The 13070-nt window shown below is 37.2% G+C and overlaps 1 protein-coding gene across 2 annotated transcripts in view; it reads right to left on the bottom strand.

The window, feature by feature from the left end:
* Positions 1-1906: 1906 nt before the first annotated feature.
* Positions 1907-13070, bottom strand: part of RALGPS2 (Ral GEF with PH domain and SH3 binding motif 2) — a 100442-nt gene continuing 89278 nt past the window's right edge. For both annotated transcript variants that reach the window (XM_009579180.1, XM_009579181.1), the window contains 3 exons: positions 7156-7261; positions 5836-5927; positions 1907-3586 (listed from right to left, as the gene is read on the bottom strand). In XM_009579180.1, coding sequence (XP_009577475.1) covers positions 3557-3586; positions 5836-5927; positions 7156-7261 — 228 coding nt within the window. In that variant the 3' untranslated portion in view covers positions 1907-3556. The remainder of the gene's footprint in view (positions 3587-5835; positions 5928-7155; positions 7262-13070) is intronic.

Below are 13070 nucleotides of genomic sequence, written 5' to 3'. Positions count from 1 at the left end.
CTGCAAAATGAAATACATGTCTGGGATGAGCTATGTTTACTCAAATTATCAGAATTCTTCAAAAATAAATCTCCTTATTTGCTTTCTAAGAACACTGGAATATAAGTCAGGTTTGAAAAACCTAGCCAGAAGTAGTACGGATTAAGTTAGAAAGATAAAAGTTGGCAGTAAGCATTCAACAACCAGTGCAATGTTATGCATTTCTAATGCACTGCACCAATTTCATAAACTAGACATTCCCTGTTGTTCAATCTTTCCCAAGACTGTTAGTTTAGCTAAAAAAGTGGTTAGCGGTCAGCAGGTGATTAACATTTACATGTGAAGTCTTGCTATGAAGATCTACTCTGAATACTTTTTGCTCATGGGCCTCCAAACCAAGGAACTGTAAGGGGCACCTTTAGTTTCAAAATCAAAGCATTAAGAAATAAGGTGACAAATATTAGCTGAAGTATTTTAGCAGTTATTAACAAGATAAAGAATTAGAGCAATACATTAAAAATAAAAAACAAAGAGAAACTGCCAACTATCTGAAGTAGTCTGGATGACAGTCTTACCTGAATACCATAAGCTCATTGCTGTCCTTGTTTTCTCAGCACTGGTTTTAATTATTTCATTTTTTTAACCCCTTTTTTAAAAAAAAAGCATTACTACGTTCTTTACAGTGTATTTGACTTGTCTGAGTCTTTCCAAAGCTTAGCTGAGGCAGCTCTCCCTCAGGCAACAAAACCACCACCTCTTTCTGAGCACCATTTATCTCAAAATACATAACATTTCAGTATTTCTGTGTTGCCCTGTAGGACTACGTGGCTAAATAGGAGATAAACAATAGCAAAGTACTGAACTACTCACTGTAACAAGTGCCAATAATGTTTTCTGTGTTGTCATTAATCACTCCAGTTATTCTGGCTACACATTTTAAGAAACGCCTCCCACAATATTCAATCTCTCCCATGAAAAACAGCGTATCTGAGGGTGGAAAAACAAGGAAGAGTAGGAGGCCTAAGAACAATGAAAGTTGGCAACAGCAACAATTCACTAAATGATGATTTGTGAACTGTTTTCCTCACCATCTTCCTCCCATAAAAACATAACTCAAAACAGCTGGAAAAATACAAAAACCCCACTAATAAATGCCACCACCTGACCTAGCTCTGTCTTTAGCAAAGCTGTGTGATGTCAGGCTGTGGCTCTCAGTTGCATGTTTCCTTTCACGAACAGAAGAACGGATGCAGTTATGCTGCAATGAACCTATAATAGCTTATTTAAAAATTCAAAATCCACAGGCTATTATCCACAATGCTTAAAAAAGTACACACATTGTTAAAAAACACTTAGTTGTTGAGAAGAAACACACATTAAGTAATTTTTAAAATGAAAAAAAACAAAACTAAAGTTGTGCAAAGTCTACTACAGTAACACTGCTGGCTATGAAGATGTTGTCTTTACTATACACCCAACATGGTTAAACTTGGGAGGTGTGTGAATTGCAGCGGGATTCAGCACAAGCAACCCTTCCCAAAACACATGACTTCAGGATCAGAACAGACTATTCATTCCCCATCAAAACAACAAAAAAATCGCAAAGGGACACAAATTCCCACGGTGCTTGTGGTGTAATTCTGACAGAAGCATTCCTCTACTGTTTTCTTTCTACCAAGAGCCAATTCACAAGAACAATTCTTGGAAACATAAACCAGCCTATTACCCTTTACTCTACATGACCAAGTAGCTGGGGTTTTTGTGTTTTATTTTGCTTTTTTACTGTGAGATTGGATTATCCTTCTTTTTTGCCCCCCAGAAATTAATCATTTCCATTAAGAGATTAATTTGACTCTGGGAAAAAAAAAAACCGAAAAAGTGAATTTGTAGGCTTCTACTCAGATGCAATAAACAAACTACATTTTCAAAATAACAACTACTAGTAGAAACCTTTATTAGATAGTCAGAGAACTCTGCCACAGACTGGTAGGTAGCTTGTTTCTTTTTAAAAAGGAGTATTCATGGTGGAATCTGCAAGCGTATTTACGGCCACTAAACCACAATGTCAATGGAACAGTTACTACTTTTTCACAGACTTCGAAGTTCTAATATCGGAGTCATATTTTGGACAACGTTTCCTTGCTTTACAAAGATCATATTTTTGAAGATTATAGAAAGACTAATCATCCAGGAAACTATACCTAGGTAACGTCAAGGAAAGCCAAATAAAGCAAGAATCAAAGTCTTAAGCATAAAACACACATATAAAGCATGGCTCCCTTTTTACAACCATAATGTTTTTCTTTGTGAGTAATATCAGTGACCAAGAATTATTCCTGTCAAGGATCGAATTCTGATAGTCCCACACCTTTTCTCTCCTTAGGTTATCCTACCTTCTAATAAATCAATTATTTGCCTGAAGATCAAAAGAGCTTCTGTATATAAGGTCTGCTTTAGGCCATGTTATCAATACCACACAATGTCAACTATTTTGACCAAGACAGATACTAAAATCAATTATTGCCAAATGAGAACATGAAAGCTTGAAATTGTGCCTCTTATCTTTTTAAAACATAGATCTTAAGTGATATTATGAAACACCATACACTAACAGTGGTCCCTAACTGATAATTAACAGATACCCAGAGAAGTAAAATGTCTCAGCAAGCTATACCCAGGTGTTGGTTTTTTTGTCATTCGACCTTTATATGTAGGAGAGTGACAGGTGTAGAAACAAATGGGAAGAAAACATTCAGTTCTGACCTAACAGCACTTTCAGTTTTGTCTCTTCCACACACCCCCCCCCCCCCCCCCCAACCACCCAAAACACGTGAACTGCGTTTTTAACCAGGAATTAGGTAACAACATACCAAAAAAATTTTTGGTGTGTAAGTGCTCAGCCTTTGTGCCACTCACAGGGAATATGGCTCCCATACAGTACTAAGGTTTGCAAGCTTACTGCTATTTTAAACTTGCAGTTGTTACATTTCTTATACTTGTAGGTCTGAGAGAAATAACATTGCTCCAGGTTAAGCGTGCCTGGGACAAGCTCCCACTGAGAACTCCTGGTATAGTCTAAACAACATCTCTAGAACATGTAGTACCTCTTTTACCCGGTTCATACATAGCTTTTGATACAACTCTTAAATACCAATTTACCTGTTTTCTTAAGAATGCCTAAAAAGGTGAGTTATTTTCAAAATTAGTATAAAGTTAAAAGAAACTCAAACTAGCTACAACCTATTTAACTCAAGCACAGCACCGCCAGAAGTTTCACACACACTATTTGGTGTTTCATGTTGTTTTTCCTTTCACTCTTTAAGGCAGTGGTTTCCACAGGTCAGTTCAGAGAATATAACGAAGCATGGTCCATGGCAATTCATGTTGCAAATCCATTTTTAATTTGGGGGACTCTACTCCCCAACCATTAGTGGTTTTGTTCAGGGCTCCAGAGTTCAGAGATCAAGTTGACAGGCTCTGTTCTGGCACAGAATACAGCTGGCACATTTTTCATCAGGACCTCGTTCTCAATTATGAGATGGTTCAAACTGTTCTTTTTTTTGTTTTGAATTATCCTTTATTCAAAGGTCATCAAGTTGGCAGGAACCTGAAAACAAAAACATAAATTATAGCACATTTTACTTCGGGTAGTAGCTACTTACATTCCACTGTTTCACAGACTAGCTGCCTGTTTAAATGCACATCATTAATGCTCATTCCGTCTCAAAAAAAGGGAAGGATGAATGCAACTATCATTCAGCAGTACAAATACAGTTAGAGCTGTAGAAAATCCAGGTATAACCAAAATATTAAACTGCTACATGGCTTATAATTTTATTATATGGCCTTAGATCTTGTTAATTTTGATGACATTTAAGATTTAAGTTGTCAGCAAAGCAACCTTAACATGATAAATCTCAGCACCAAACTACACAAGCAGAACCTTCTCACTTGAGTCCCAGCTAGAGAATTCTTGGCGCACAGGTCAGTGATTGATGTAGGCCCTCCAGTATTTTTAAGACTAATTTAAAAAAACGAGGCATAAACACTTGCCTGGGCTTTTCCCATAGGAAACCTGAACGCCTGCTGCAGACATCACTCCCTTTCATGAAGATTAAAGCTAGTTTGCATTACATTAGTTTATATCCCCATTTTCTCCCCATCAGGAATTTGCCTGACAGCAACATCTCTTGTTTACTCAGGTTATTAAAGAGCCACCACATTCCTGATGACTGTCAATAAATACCCAGTTTGGTCAGATTTGAAGCAAGCATTTCTTGCTTTGCATTTACCATTTACCTGTAGAAGCAAGAATGATCAACTGGGCTAAAGTTCCACCACTAAAATTAAAAATAATATCTATTAAAATAGTTCCCAATCTTATTCAACTGGGTAGGTGTCTAGTCTTCAACTGGGTAGCATCTAGTCTTTCTTAGGCAGTCATACTGTTAACAAGCAAATAAGATCTTCCATTTTAAACAGTACCATAAGGCATGTCTCTAGGGAAAGCACTGCTCAGGATTCAGATCATGATCAAGAGAAAAATTTTACAGGATCTTTTATTTTTACCCATTTGGTAAACCAACCTTTGTAACCTAATGTTTGTGTGAAGCACTGCTTCTTCTATGAGAGCAACTATGCTGCAAGAACCCATACAGTACAACTACACAGCATGCCAGGAAAAAAGAAAATATGCAACAAATTATGGTAGCAGGGGTTTTGGCCTTTTAGTGGTAGGTTTCATTAATCCTCCCCTCCTTTTTTTCTTTTAAAATCTCCTACACTTATCTTCACTTTGCTGTCATATTTTCCGCAGGAAGCCCCGCCAAGATCCTTAAGCCTGCTGCTTTTGCACAAGCTAGGGGCTGAATGCTTTAAACAAGTTTGCATTAAATAGTATTGTTAAGCCTTATTGAATAAAAGCTGTCCTCAGAGGGCAGTTTTCAGGCTTGCCTGGAAGTCGCCACTTTCTTGCAAACTCTTTGCCACTATTTGCTACTATTCCCACATTCTCCAGCCAGGAACACAATTTCCTCTCCTTTGCACTGTCTCAAATACTTTCCAGGGAGCTTCTGCAACCCTCCTTACTCCTTAGATTTCTGTCAGAAGCAGAACTGAACAAGAAAGCACAGAAGGATCTGGAAAGGTCCTTTTGTTTCCCCTTGAAATTCACTACTACTTTTGCTCTGGGAACTGCATAAACAAATGTGCAAAGGAAAAGGGAGATTTCAGGAAGACAAAGTGGTAACTTAAAAAGGATTTTGCTGATGAAAAAGGTCAGTAAGAATTTATATGGGAACAGAATTTAATAGGGGTTGGAGCAGTCTTATCTTCCTTTTTTATTCATGGAAAATTCTACTTTTGCTTTCAAAGCCTGCCAGGACTAACTTTTTTTTTTTAATACATTTTAGAAATACATACAAACAACAGAAAACATGCATGCCCAAGACCTGACAAAATGGCAGTACAGGAGAGTTATCTGAAATTGATATTGAATGCTACGGTTTACAGCTTTTTATATAACTGTAAAATAGCCTTTTTAAAATGGGCAATGCGAAAAATAGTACCACTCAGACAGGTACTTTAGAGCATTCCTTCCACTTCCCCAGTTGCTTTAAATTAGCCTCAAGATAGCCCCACATCTTTCTTCATTACCACAGAAGCTCTGAGGACTTGTTTGCAGAGGGACAAACAGGAAAGCTAAGGCAAATCAATAAGCAGGTGAAATCAATGTATGGGCTGCTCAGAGTAGATTGCTCTTCATACAAAGCGATCAGTTACAGCTTGGTCATCTTCAAGATTTATCAGTTCTGAGCTCTTAACAGCTCATGTTCCTTTTCAACATCTTGCTCTCACCTGTTGTCTGTTGCTTTGGCAGGCAGCACTCAGGTGTTTAAACCAGAGCATTGCATTCATTCTGTTTCCAGCTTGAAATTTGTATGAATTTCCTAAGTGAGAAAGGTAGAGAAAAAACTGATAAAGAAACACAAACAATACTACATACTTAAATCCTACCCATATTCAAATAACTCTAAATTAAAACATTATGAAAAGAATAGCAGAAGGTTCATATAACTTCACACTTTGGCATAGGTGCAACTTAATTATTCGACCTAGTGCAAGAGAAGTTTCAGTTCGCCTGTCTTCCTTTCCAACATTCTAGATTTCAACTAACACTGGTGTCAACTAGGAAAGAACAAAACATTCCTCAGAACCATACAACAAAAAAATGTTTTTCTTCATTGCCATTATTGCAATTTTTTTCATAATATCATTTCGTAATTTTTAAGTGCAAGATAGCACTGAAATGCACTCTAGAAAGCTGCATTTGAAAATATTTGAAAATTGTTCCTAAACATATTGATACATTTCAGACTAGTATTTTCAGTGTCTGGTGCTACGCAGTGCTTGCTTGGGTTCAGAAAGGCCAAGTATTACGAAAACATTTTAGGTTGCTGTTGCTGAGTTTAAGCTGACAAGCATTCATAATTTACACCACATATCAGTGGTGCTAGAATAGATGCTCGGAAATAAAATGTACTAAGACTTGAAGTAGACAAAGCAATAAATAATGTTAAGCTTCTTTATCAGAATTTCCAATCACGCTCTTTCTGCATAGTTTGAAGTGCTATGGAAAAGTAACAATTTCTTCACAGTTTAAACTGAAATCAGGGCGCTACGTTGGAGTAACGGAAATCAAGGCTTCCCTGCAAAACAGTCAAGATCTCTTAGCGTTTTTTTTCCTGGTAATAGTGCTACATTTGAACAGACAGTTTGGTTTGGGTTTTGTTTTTCATTTGGAGAGGAGAGGGGACTGGTCAAGCACCTAGTGTTAGCTGGATATTGAACTAATTGTTACTTACATTTTCACATATGTGAAAATGCCTCCGAGTGGTCTAAATATAGTTTAAAAGAATGCAGATGAATACTTCCAATAAAAATCACAACTGGAGTTGTTAAGAGTTTGAAGACTTCTTAGAACTTAATGGAGACTCTAAGGATTCTCCATGGACAATTGTTCCCATAGCATTCTAAAGGCAAACATGACATGTTGGAGAGCAGTTGAATAAGTGAAAGGTAACATCCTTCTAATTTCATTTAGTTGCTTATGAATATCTCAGCAAAGCAAATCTTTATTCCAGGAATCATTGCACTCCTGGTGCTAGCATTGCTTACCCTTCTCAGAATCAGTCAACAAGAAGAGATCTGGATGCTCGGGGTCATCTGCCATCATCACCATCCAGCCCACCACTGACACATTCTTACTCGGCGTGGATTTGAACTGAAAATACAAGCAGAGATGTAAACTAAAGTAAAACAAGAAGCTTCAGCCAGACTGACTGCACTGCACAGAACAAGTATTCAAAAGGGCAATTCTTCTCAGACACTGTTAAAGACACAGAATAACTTCGAAGGAAGCATAGCACTTCATAGAATTAAGAAAGGTTATGAATTTTATGTGGAATTAGTGAAAACAGAACTTACCACAATGAACAATATTCAAAACAAATTAAAAGGAATATCACAATCCCCCAAAACGTGTCAACAGACATCTAAACTGCACTGTATGAAGACAATAGCATTCCTTAGCACATTATTGCACGTGTGTACGTATACTACAGTTCAAAAAAAGTGCATTAACAAATGCAAAGCTAATCCCTCCACTGTTAACAAACAGAAGAATTAAACTCTTCTGTGCCATAATTATTCAAAGTTAACATCCGTTAATTATTATAATAGCCTGTAATTACACATAAGATGAGTCCTGTGGACAAGATAACACAACTGTGTCATTAAATATTATGACCTGGTGAATGAAATGGATCAAACGAGGGTTTAGATTCTATAAACAAGTGTGCAGAGCATAACATGCTCATTTATCGTCAAGACATTCAAAAATGATGGGCTTTTCCTGTTCAAGGTGTTACTCACACATTGACATATAACTTAGGCCTCCTCTAAGCACAATACCTGCTCTGCTACACTAGCCCCTCTCCTGACAGCTCCTTGGTCCCACTCTCCTCTTCATTCACCTGCTCAGTATTATTTTCTGCTTCTCAGGCTTCTCCTCTCAGTTCCAGGCTACTTGCCCATTAAATCCAACTCATTTCCAAACCACAACCTTCCTTCTCCCTGGTCTCCTTGCTTATCTATTAGTAGACCCTCACAATTCACCTCTCAATACTTGCTCAGGCAGTCCCATTCATTCCCCAATACCTAATTCATGCAGTTTCTCTCAAGTCTTTAGTTGCCAGATCTCCTCTTCCCACATTCATGGGTCCGACACAGACTTTTTTCATCAATCCTAGCACTTTTACCCTCTGCAGTGCTTTACCTCACTTCTCTGCCCAGAAGGTCCAACTCTGCTCTATGCTGGTCTTTATCAGATGTGTCTTCCTCCTGTCTTGTGAAATCCCTATTCTAACCTCTTTATTAGCACAGTAATTTTGACCTCTCTTTAATTACATTATTAGAAACGATAAAGCTAAAACAATCTCGGGGACGTTTTAAGTTATTAAAATGAATTTATAGTTCTAGATTTATTCTTCATACTAATGCCACATAGCAGATTTACAACATTAAGCATCAAATGTCTCTTGTTTCATTTTAGAAATATTGCTTTACCATTACAATCGAGAACTCTGGTTCAGCAAAAGGCAGTGTTAACTGCTAATAAGTCTGAGGGTATCACAAGCAAAGTAAGAGTTTATAAGAAAATTCTCTATATGGTGATATAATTATTTTATAAATAAAATTCCAGTGCAAGTCTAATGTCAGTTATTCTAATCTATGGCAAGACTAACTGGAGACGTTAAATGTCCAGATAAGTTTATCTGTCTGGGACTTGTGCAACAGGCTACATTTTAAACCTCAGTTTAAAATACATTAGAACTTTAAATGAACAGATGTTAGACCAATATTTGAAACAAAAAGTATTTTAACCAAGTCCAAAATAATTTGAGAGTCCAGTCTCTCTGTATCTTATAAACTTCTGAATGCGTCATCTGTGTACTGTCCAATTTACGTCGCTATAGTTACACTTGCAGGAACCATTCCATCACAAGTTCCTACCAGTCATGTTCAGCTGACATTTGTGTAACGTCAATTGTGGAATTATAAAAGCTTGGAAAATTTGAAGGGATGCTGGTACAGATAGCTTAAGCGTAAAAGTGATGATGACTGTTCTTAGGAAAGACCTGCCTGCCAAACTTCAAAACGGATGCCCTTTTTTTGATATTACTATGGATAAAACTGTGAGAAAAGACCATTCCTCATAAAACCTGAAGAACCACATACACTAAAGTTAAGTAACTCTACTGCCTTTGGGAGGTGGACAGGTTTGGTAACACCTCGTAAGAAGAGGAAGTAAATTATAAAGCTCTATCAGACAACATTTCATTACAGTGAGGGCTGGAAATAGCCAAATAGAAACTAAAGTTTCTTTTAAGATTCCAGTCAGTAATGAAAAACATTAAGGAATTTTATCTTAAAGAACCAATAAAAACAGGGCAAGGAAATAAAATAAGGATGTAGCTCATGAGTGCTTAAAAAAAAAAAGTATAGATTCTGGACTTGCTATGGACCCACTGAAGACATCGCCTCGAAAAATAAGATGACACAACTTACACTTAAAAGGGACCTGCAAAATGCAAACTTCCAAGTAATCCTAGAAAGCATTAATAGGTCATTTTCACAGAGGTGGAAATTTGAGTCATGAAGTGGTTTTAATAGGTAACAGATCAACAATGTACCTCTTGAACTGCACTCATTTTTAGCGTTTCATGAAAATAGCACATTTTCCTATATTAGTTATGTATCATAACAGTAGGTATACAATACGTGAAATTACCATGCAATCAAAACTGCCAGAGCTTGCTTGTTTTTTCATTTTATTCAAAACAATTAGTTAATCATGGTACTTCTCCAAAAAGTAAAAAGTTCCACACAAGGGAAGTGTTTCCTGCCAGCATCAATCTGTCATCACTTGAAACACATGTCAGTTTTCCATCCCTGTGCACGGCTGGATTTGTATTCCATGTTTACGTAGTCGCCCAGGGCAGTTCATTCTCCAATGATGCATAGAGCCTTGCTAACAGCAAGTCTGCTTTGTTAACATGAAGGGAATGAAAGCTTCATTGTAATTTAATGTTCCTGGTTCCTCTTTGCTTTTTTTATAAAGGCAACTGGAGTGACACTCTAATTATACACATAGAAAACTACACAGCTCTGGCACTAGGCTTCACATAACTGATTTTTTTTGTTGTTGTTCTGAGCTCAAAGGCATTTATACATAAATCGTTGAATCAAAAACTCTAAATTAATCTGTGAACAGACTTTTCACTCCAACCTTTTGGCACCTACAAATCTCCTCCTCCTCATCTCCTGTTGAGATTTTACAGCTTTCTAATATTCAAATCTTTTTCTCAGTGGCTGAACGTACTTCCTAGAATGACAGCATTCTTTATCAGGGTATTTCAGTGAAAGTGCCTGAGCAACAATTTCCAAGTTTTCTGGAGTGCCAATAAACGGGACTAATTCTGAATATAATATGCAATGGAAGGCTTGGAATGAACAAATGTTCATGCTCGAGCATGAAAGCTCAAAAAGTCTCTGTTGCTTTTCCAAGTACCTACAAACATGGAAAAATCACTATGCATGCTATGTTGTCAAAGAAATTGGCAAGTTTTTTCCAACCCAATCACTATGAACAGTTTTTTATGGGTGTACTCACATTTTTCAGGGCAAATGCTTCCTTTAAGACTAATTTTAAGTTGGCTATTGTTACTATTGTCCTTTTCTAAAGGTATGCAAGTGCTACAGTTTTATCACAGAAGCTTGTTTGTGGGTACCATTTCAGCATATAAGATAAAATCTTAAGCATTCTACACACATTCCTCTCGGATTCTCCTGTACCACATCTCTGGGCTCTGGAGTTCGCATGCTCGTTACAGACAATCTTCCATTACTCTAGTAACAACTGAAACCTGTTCACTATTTAAAATACAAAGCTCATTATATTTAGTCTTTCTTTGTAGATGCAGCGCAAGAAAATTTGTCACATCCAGGTATCTACAGCATCCTCTTCCTTTGGACTAGATTCACATCTAGAATACACACTGGACTGGATGCACTCCTTTGTCTTTGACCATAGGCATGAGAAGAAGAGCTGGCTTGCCCATGTCTAAAAGGGAGGGGACTTCTTGCCCTTTTCGCTGGATTACACTGGGATTTTTATGAGCTAATTTTCCAAAGATGTTGGCTATTATAAGCCTGGAAGAGCTTTCAGTGTCAGTGCATTCCAAGTCCTCAGTCTCAGCTGCCTGAAGCAATAGCAGCAGCAGAACAGTCAAAAGCATGCCTGTAATCAAGACACATTTACCATGAGAGCTCTAGCCAGGAAACTTTATATAGCAGACTGACTTTTTCATTGCCAGCGTTCCTTTCCATGTCACAGAGCCCTTGAGAAAGGAAGCTGAAAAGATAGATGTTTACGTGGCTCCAGAAGATGCTTAGAATATTTTACGTAGGTAAATCTCAAATGTATCAATCTTTGAAAAAGAAACCTGCTTCAAAGTAGACAGCATCATCCTTTTTATCCATTTAATCTGGATAGTAACAAAGCAAAACCTAGATCTAGCCTCAAATCTCTATTTTGCAGAATGGACCTCTTAGGAGTATCACTGGACAGTATTTGTACAGCGAACGTATACTCATGCACTAGCTATCTACAGATGGTTGACCATCTACAGTTTATTCTCTCTTGATTAACTTTCTTTCTGAAAATGCAACCAAATGTGAATTGAAGCATGACACCTGACAAATCATCTTTACATGCTCCAGAACAAAAACTGAGGCTTTGTACAATAACCCTGTAGTGAAATGGATGGAAATCTAAGCCATCAATGGCTAGGCTAAAAGTACAACACAGGTAGACTAGCTGAACAAAGTTACTGACCACCTATTATTAGGCTGTTTAATAAACTGGAGCCTTTTCCCCTAATCCCCCAACCTCCGTCTCCCACAACAGTTACCAGGTTATCTTCCACCTTAATTTCAGCATAAAGATTATACTCTGTGTTATAACAACCTTTGGAGCAGAAGTACGTGTGCATTCACTGTGAACTATTTGTTTAAATAAAAGACAATCCAAACCGTAACTAATAGCTATTCCATTATTTTAATCATGACTGCACCTGGGAAAACAAATCAGAGACCTTAGCTTCATAACACGCTTTGCATCTACAAACAGAATAAAATATGTTTGCTGCCCTAACAAGCTAAAAGCAAGACATCAGCTGTGTACAGACAAATCCAAGGTTGTGCTGGATAGTTCAGTCCAATTCCACAGAGCCAATTGTTAAAAAAAAAAATCTGCTCTAGCAGTCATTGCTATTTACTACCACTCCTCCATCTCCCTTTCCTGGGAATTGCGTTGCTCAAAACTCTGCTCAGTATCCGCGAGCCATAATGCTGGCAGACTTCTGATGGGTAATCCTGCCAGCATTTTGGACTTGAATGTCTCCTAGCCTCCTTATGCAAACCTTGTTATTGGTCTGCTGGCACATCCTTGGACAAATAAACACAAGAACATAAGGATGTGAGACAGATTTTAGCTTCTTAGGCACTAGTCTCTGTTCACTAGTAGTTTAGTTGTTATAGGTATCACAACACATCAGTAACTTGGGGAATATTAAAAGTCAATTCAATAGGTTCAGAAAATAATTTTTGAAAGAGCATTCTAAATGGATATGACTGCATTTCAAGACAAAAGTAAAGGCTTTTGCAGTAACAGAGACTCAGGAGGATCAGATACCAGACTTAAATGTTTACATTTGTTACCTTTTTACTTCATTTACTTCTCCTAAAGAAAGGGCAAGACCATTTAAATGATTAAAATTGTTATTCTGAAGGAAACGGACCATTCTAAGCAAAATGGACCACATAAAAACTCAATATACTTAATTTCCAAATAATAAAATTACCAGCTATGCAATTTTCCCGAGTTCTCTAAACCTGTATGTTATTTAGATTGTTTTAAAATATTTATACACAATACTGAAAAAGGTTCTGATTGAATAGGTACAAGTATG

This window comes from Fulmarus glacialis, unplaced genomic scaffold, assembly GCF_000690835.1.
Source record: "Fulmarus glacialis isolate BGI_N327 unplaced genomic scaffold, ASM69083v1 scaffold6316, whole genome shotgun sequence".
In the NCBI taxonomy this organism is placed as follows: Eukaryota; Metazoa; Chordata; class Aves; order Procellariiformes; family Procellariidae; genus Fulmarus; species Fulmarus glacialis.
The sequence above is the reverse complement of the archived record's forward strand: the minus strand, read 5'-3'. Positions and strand labels throughout refer to the sequence as shown.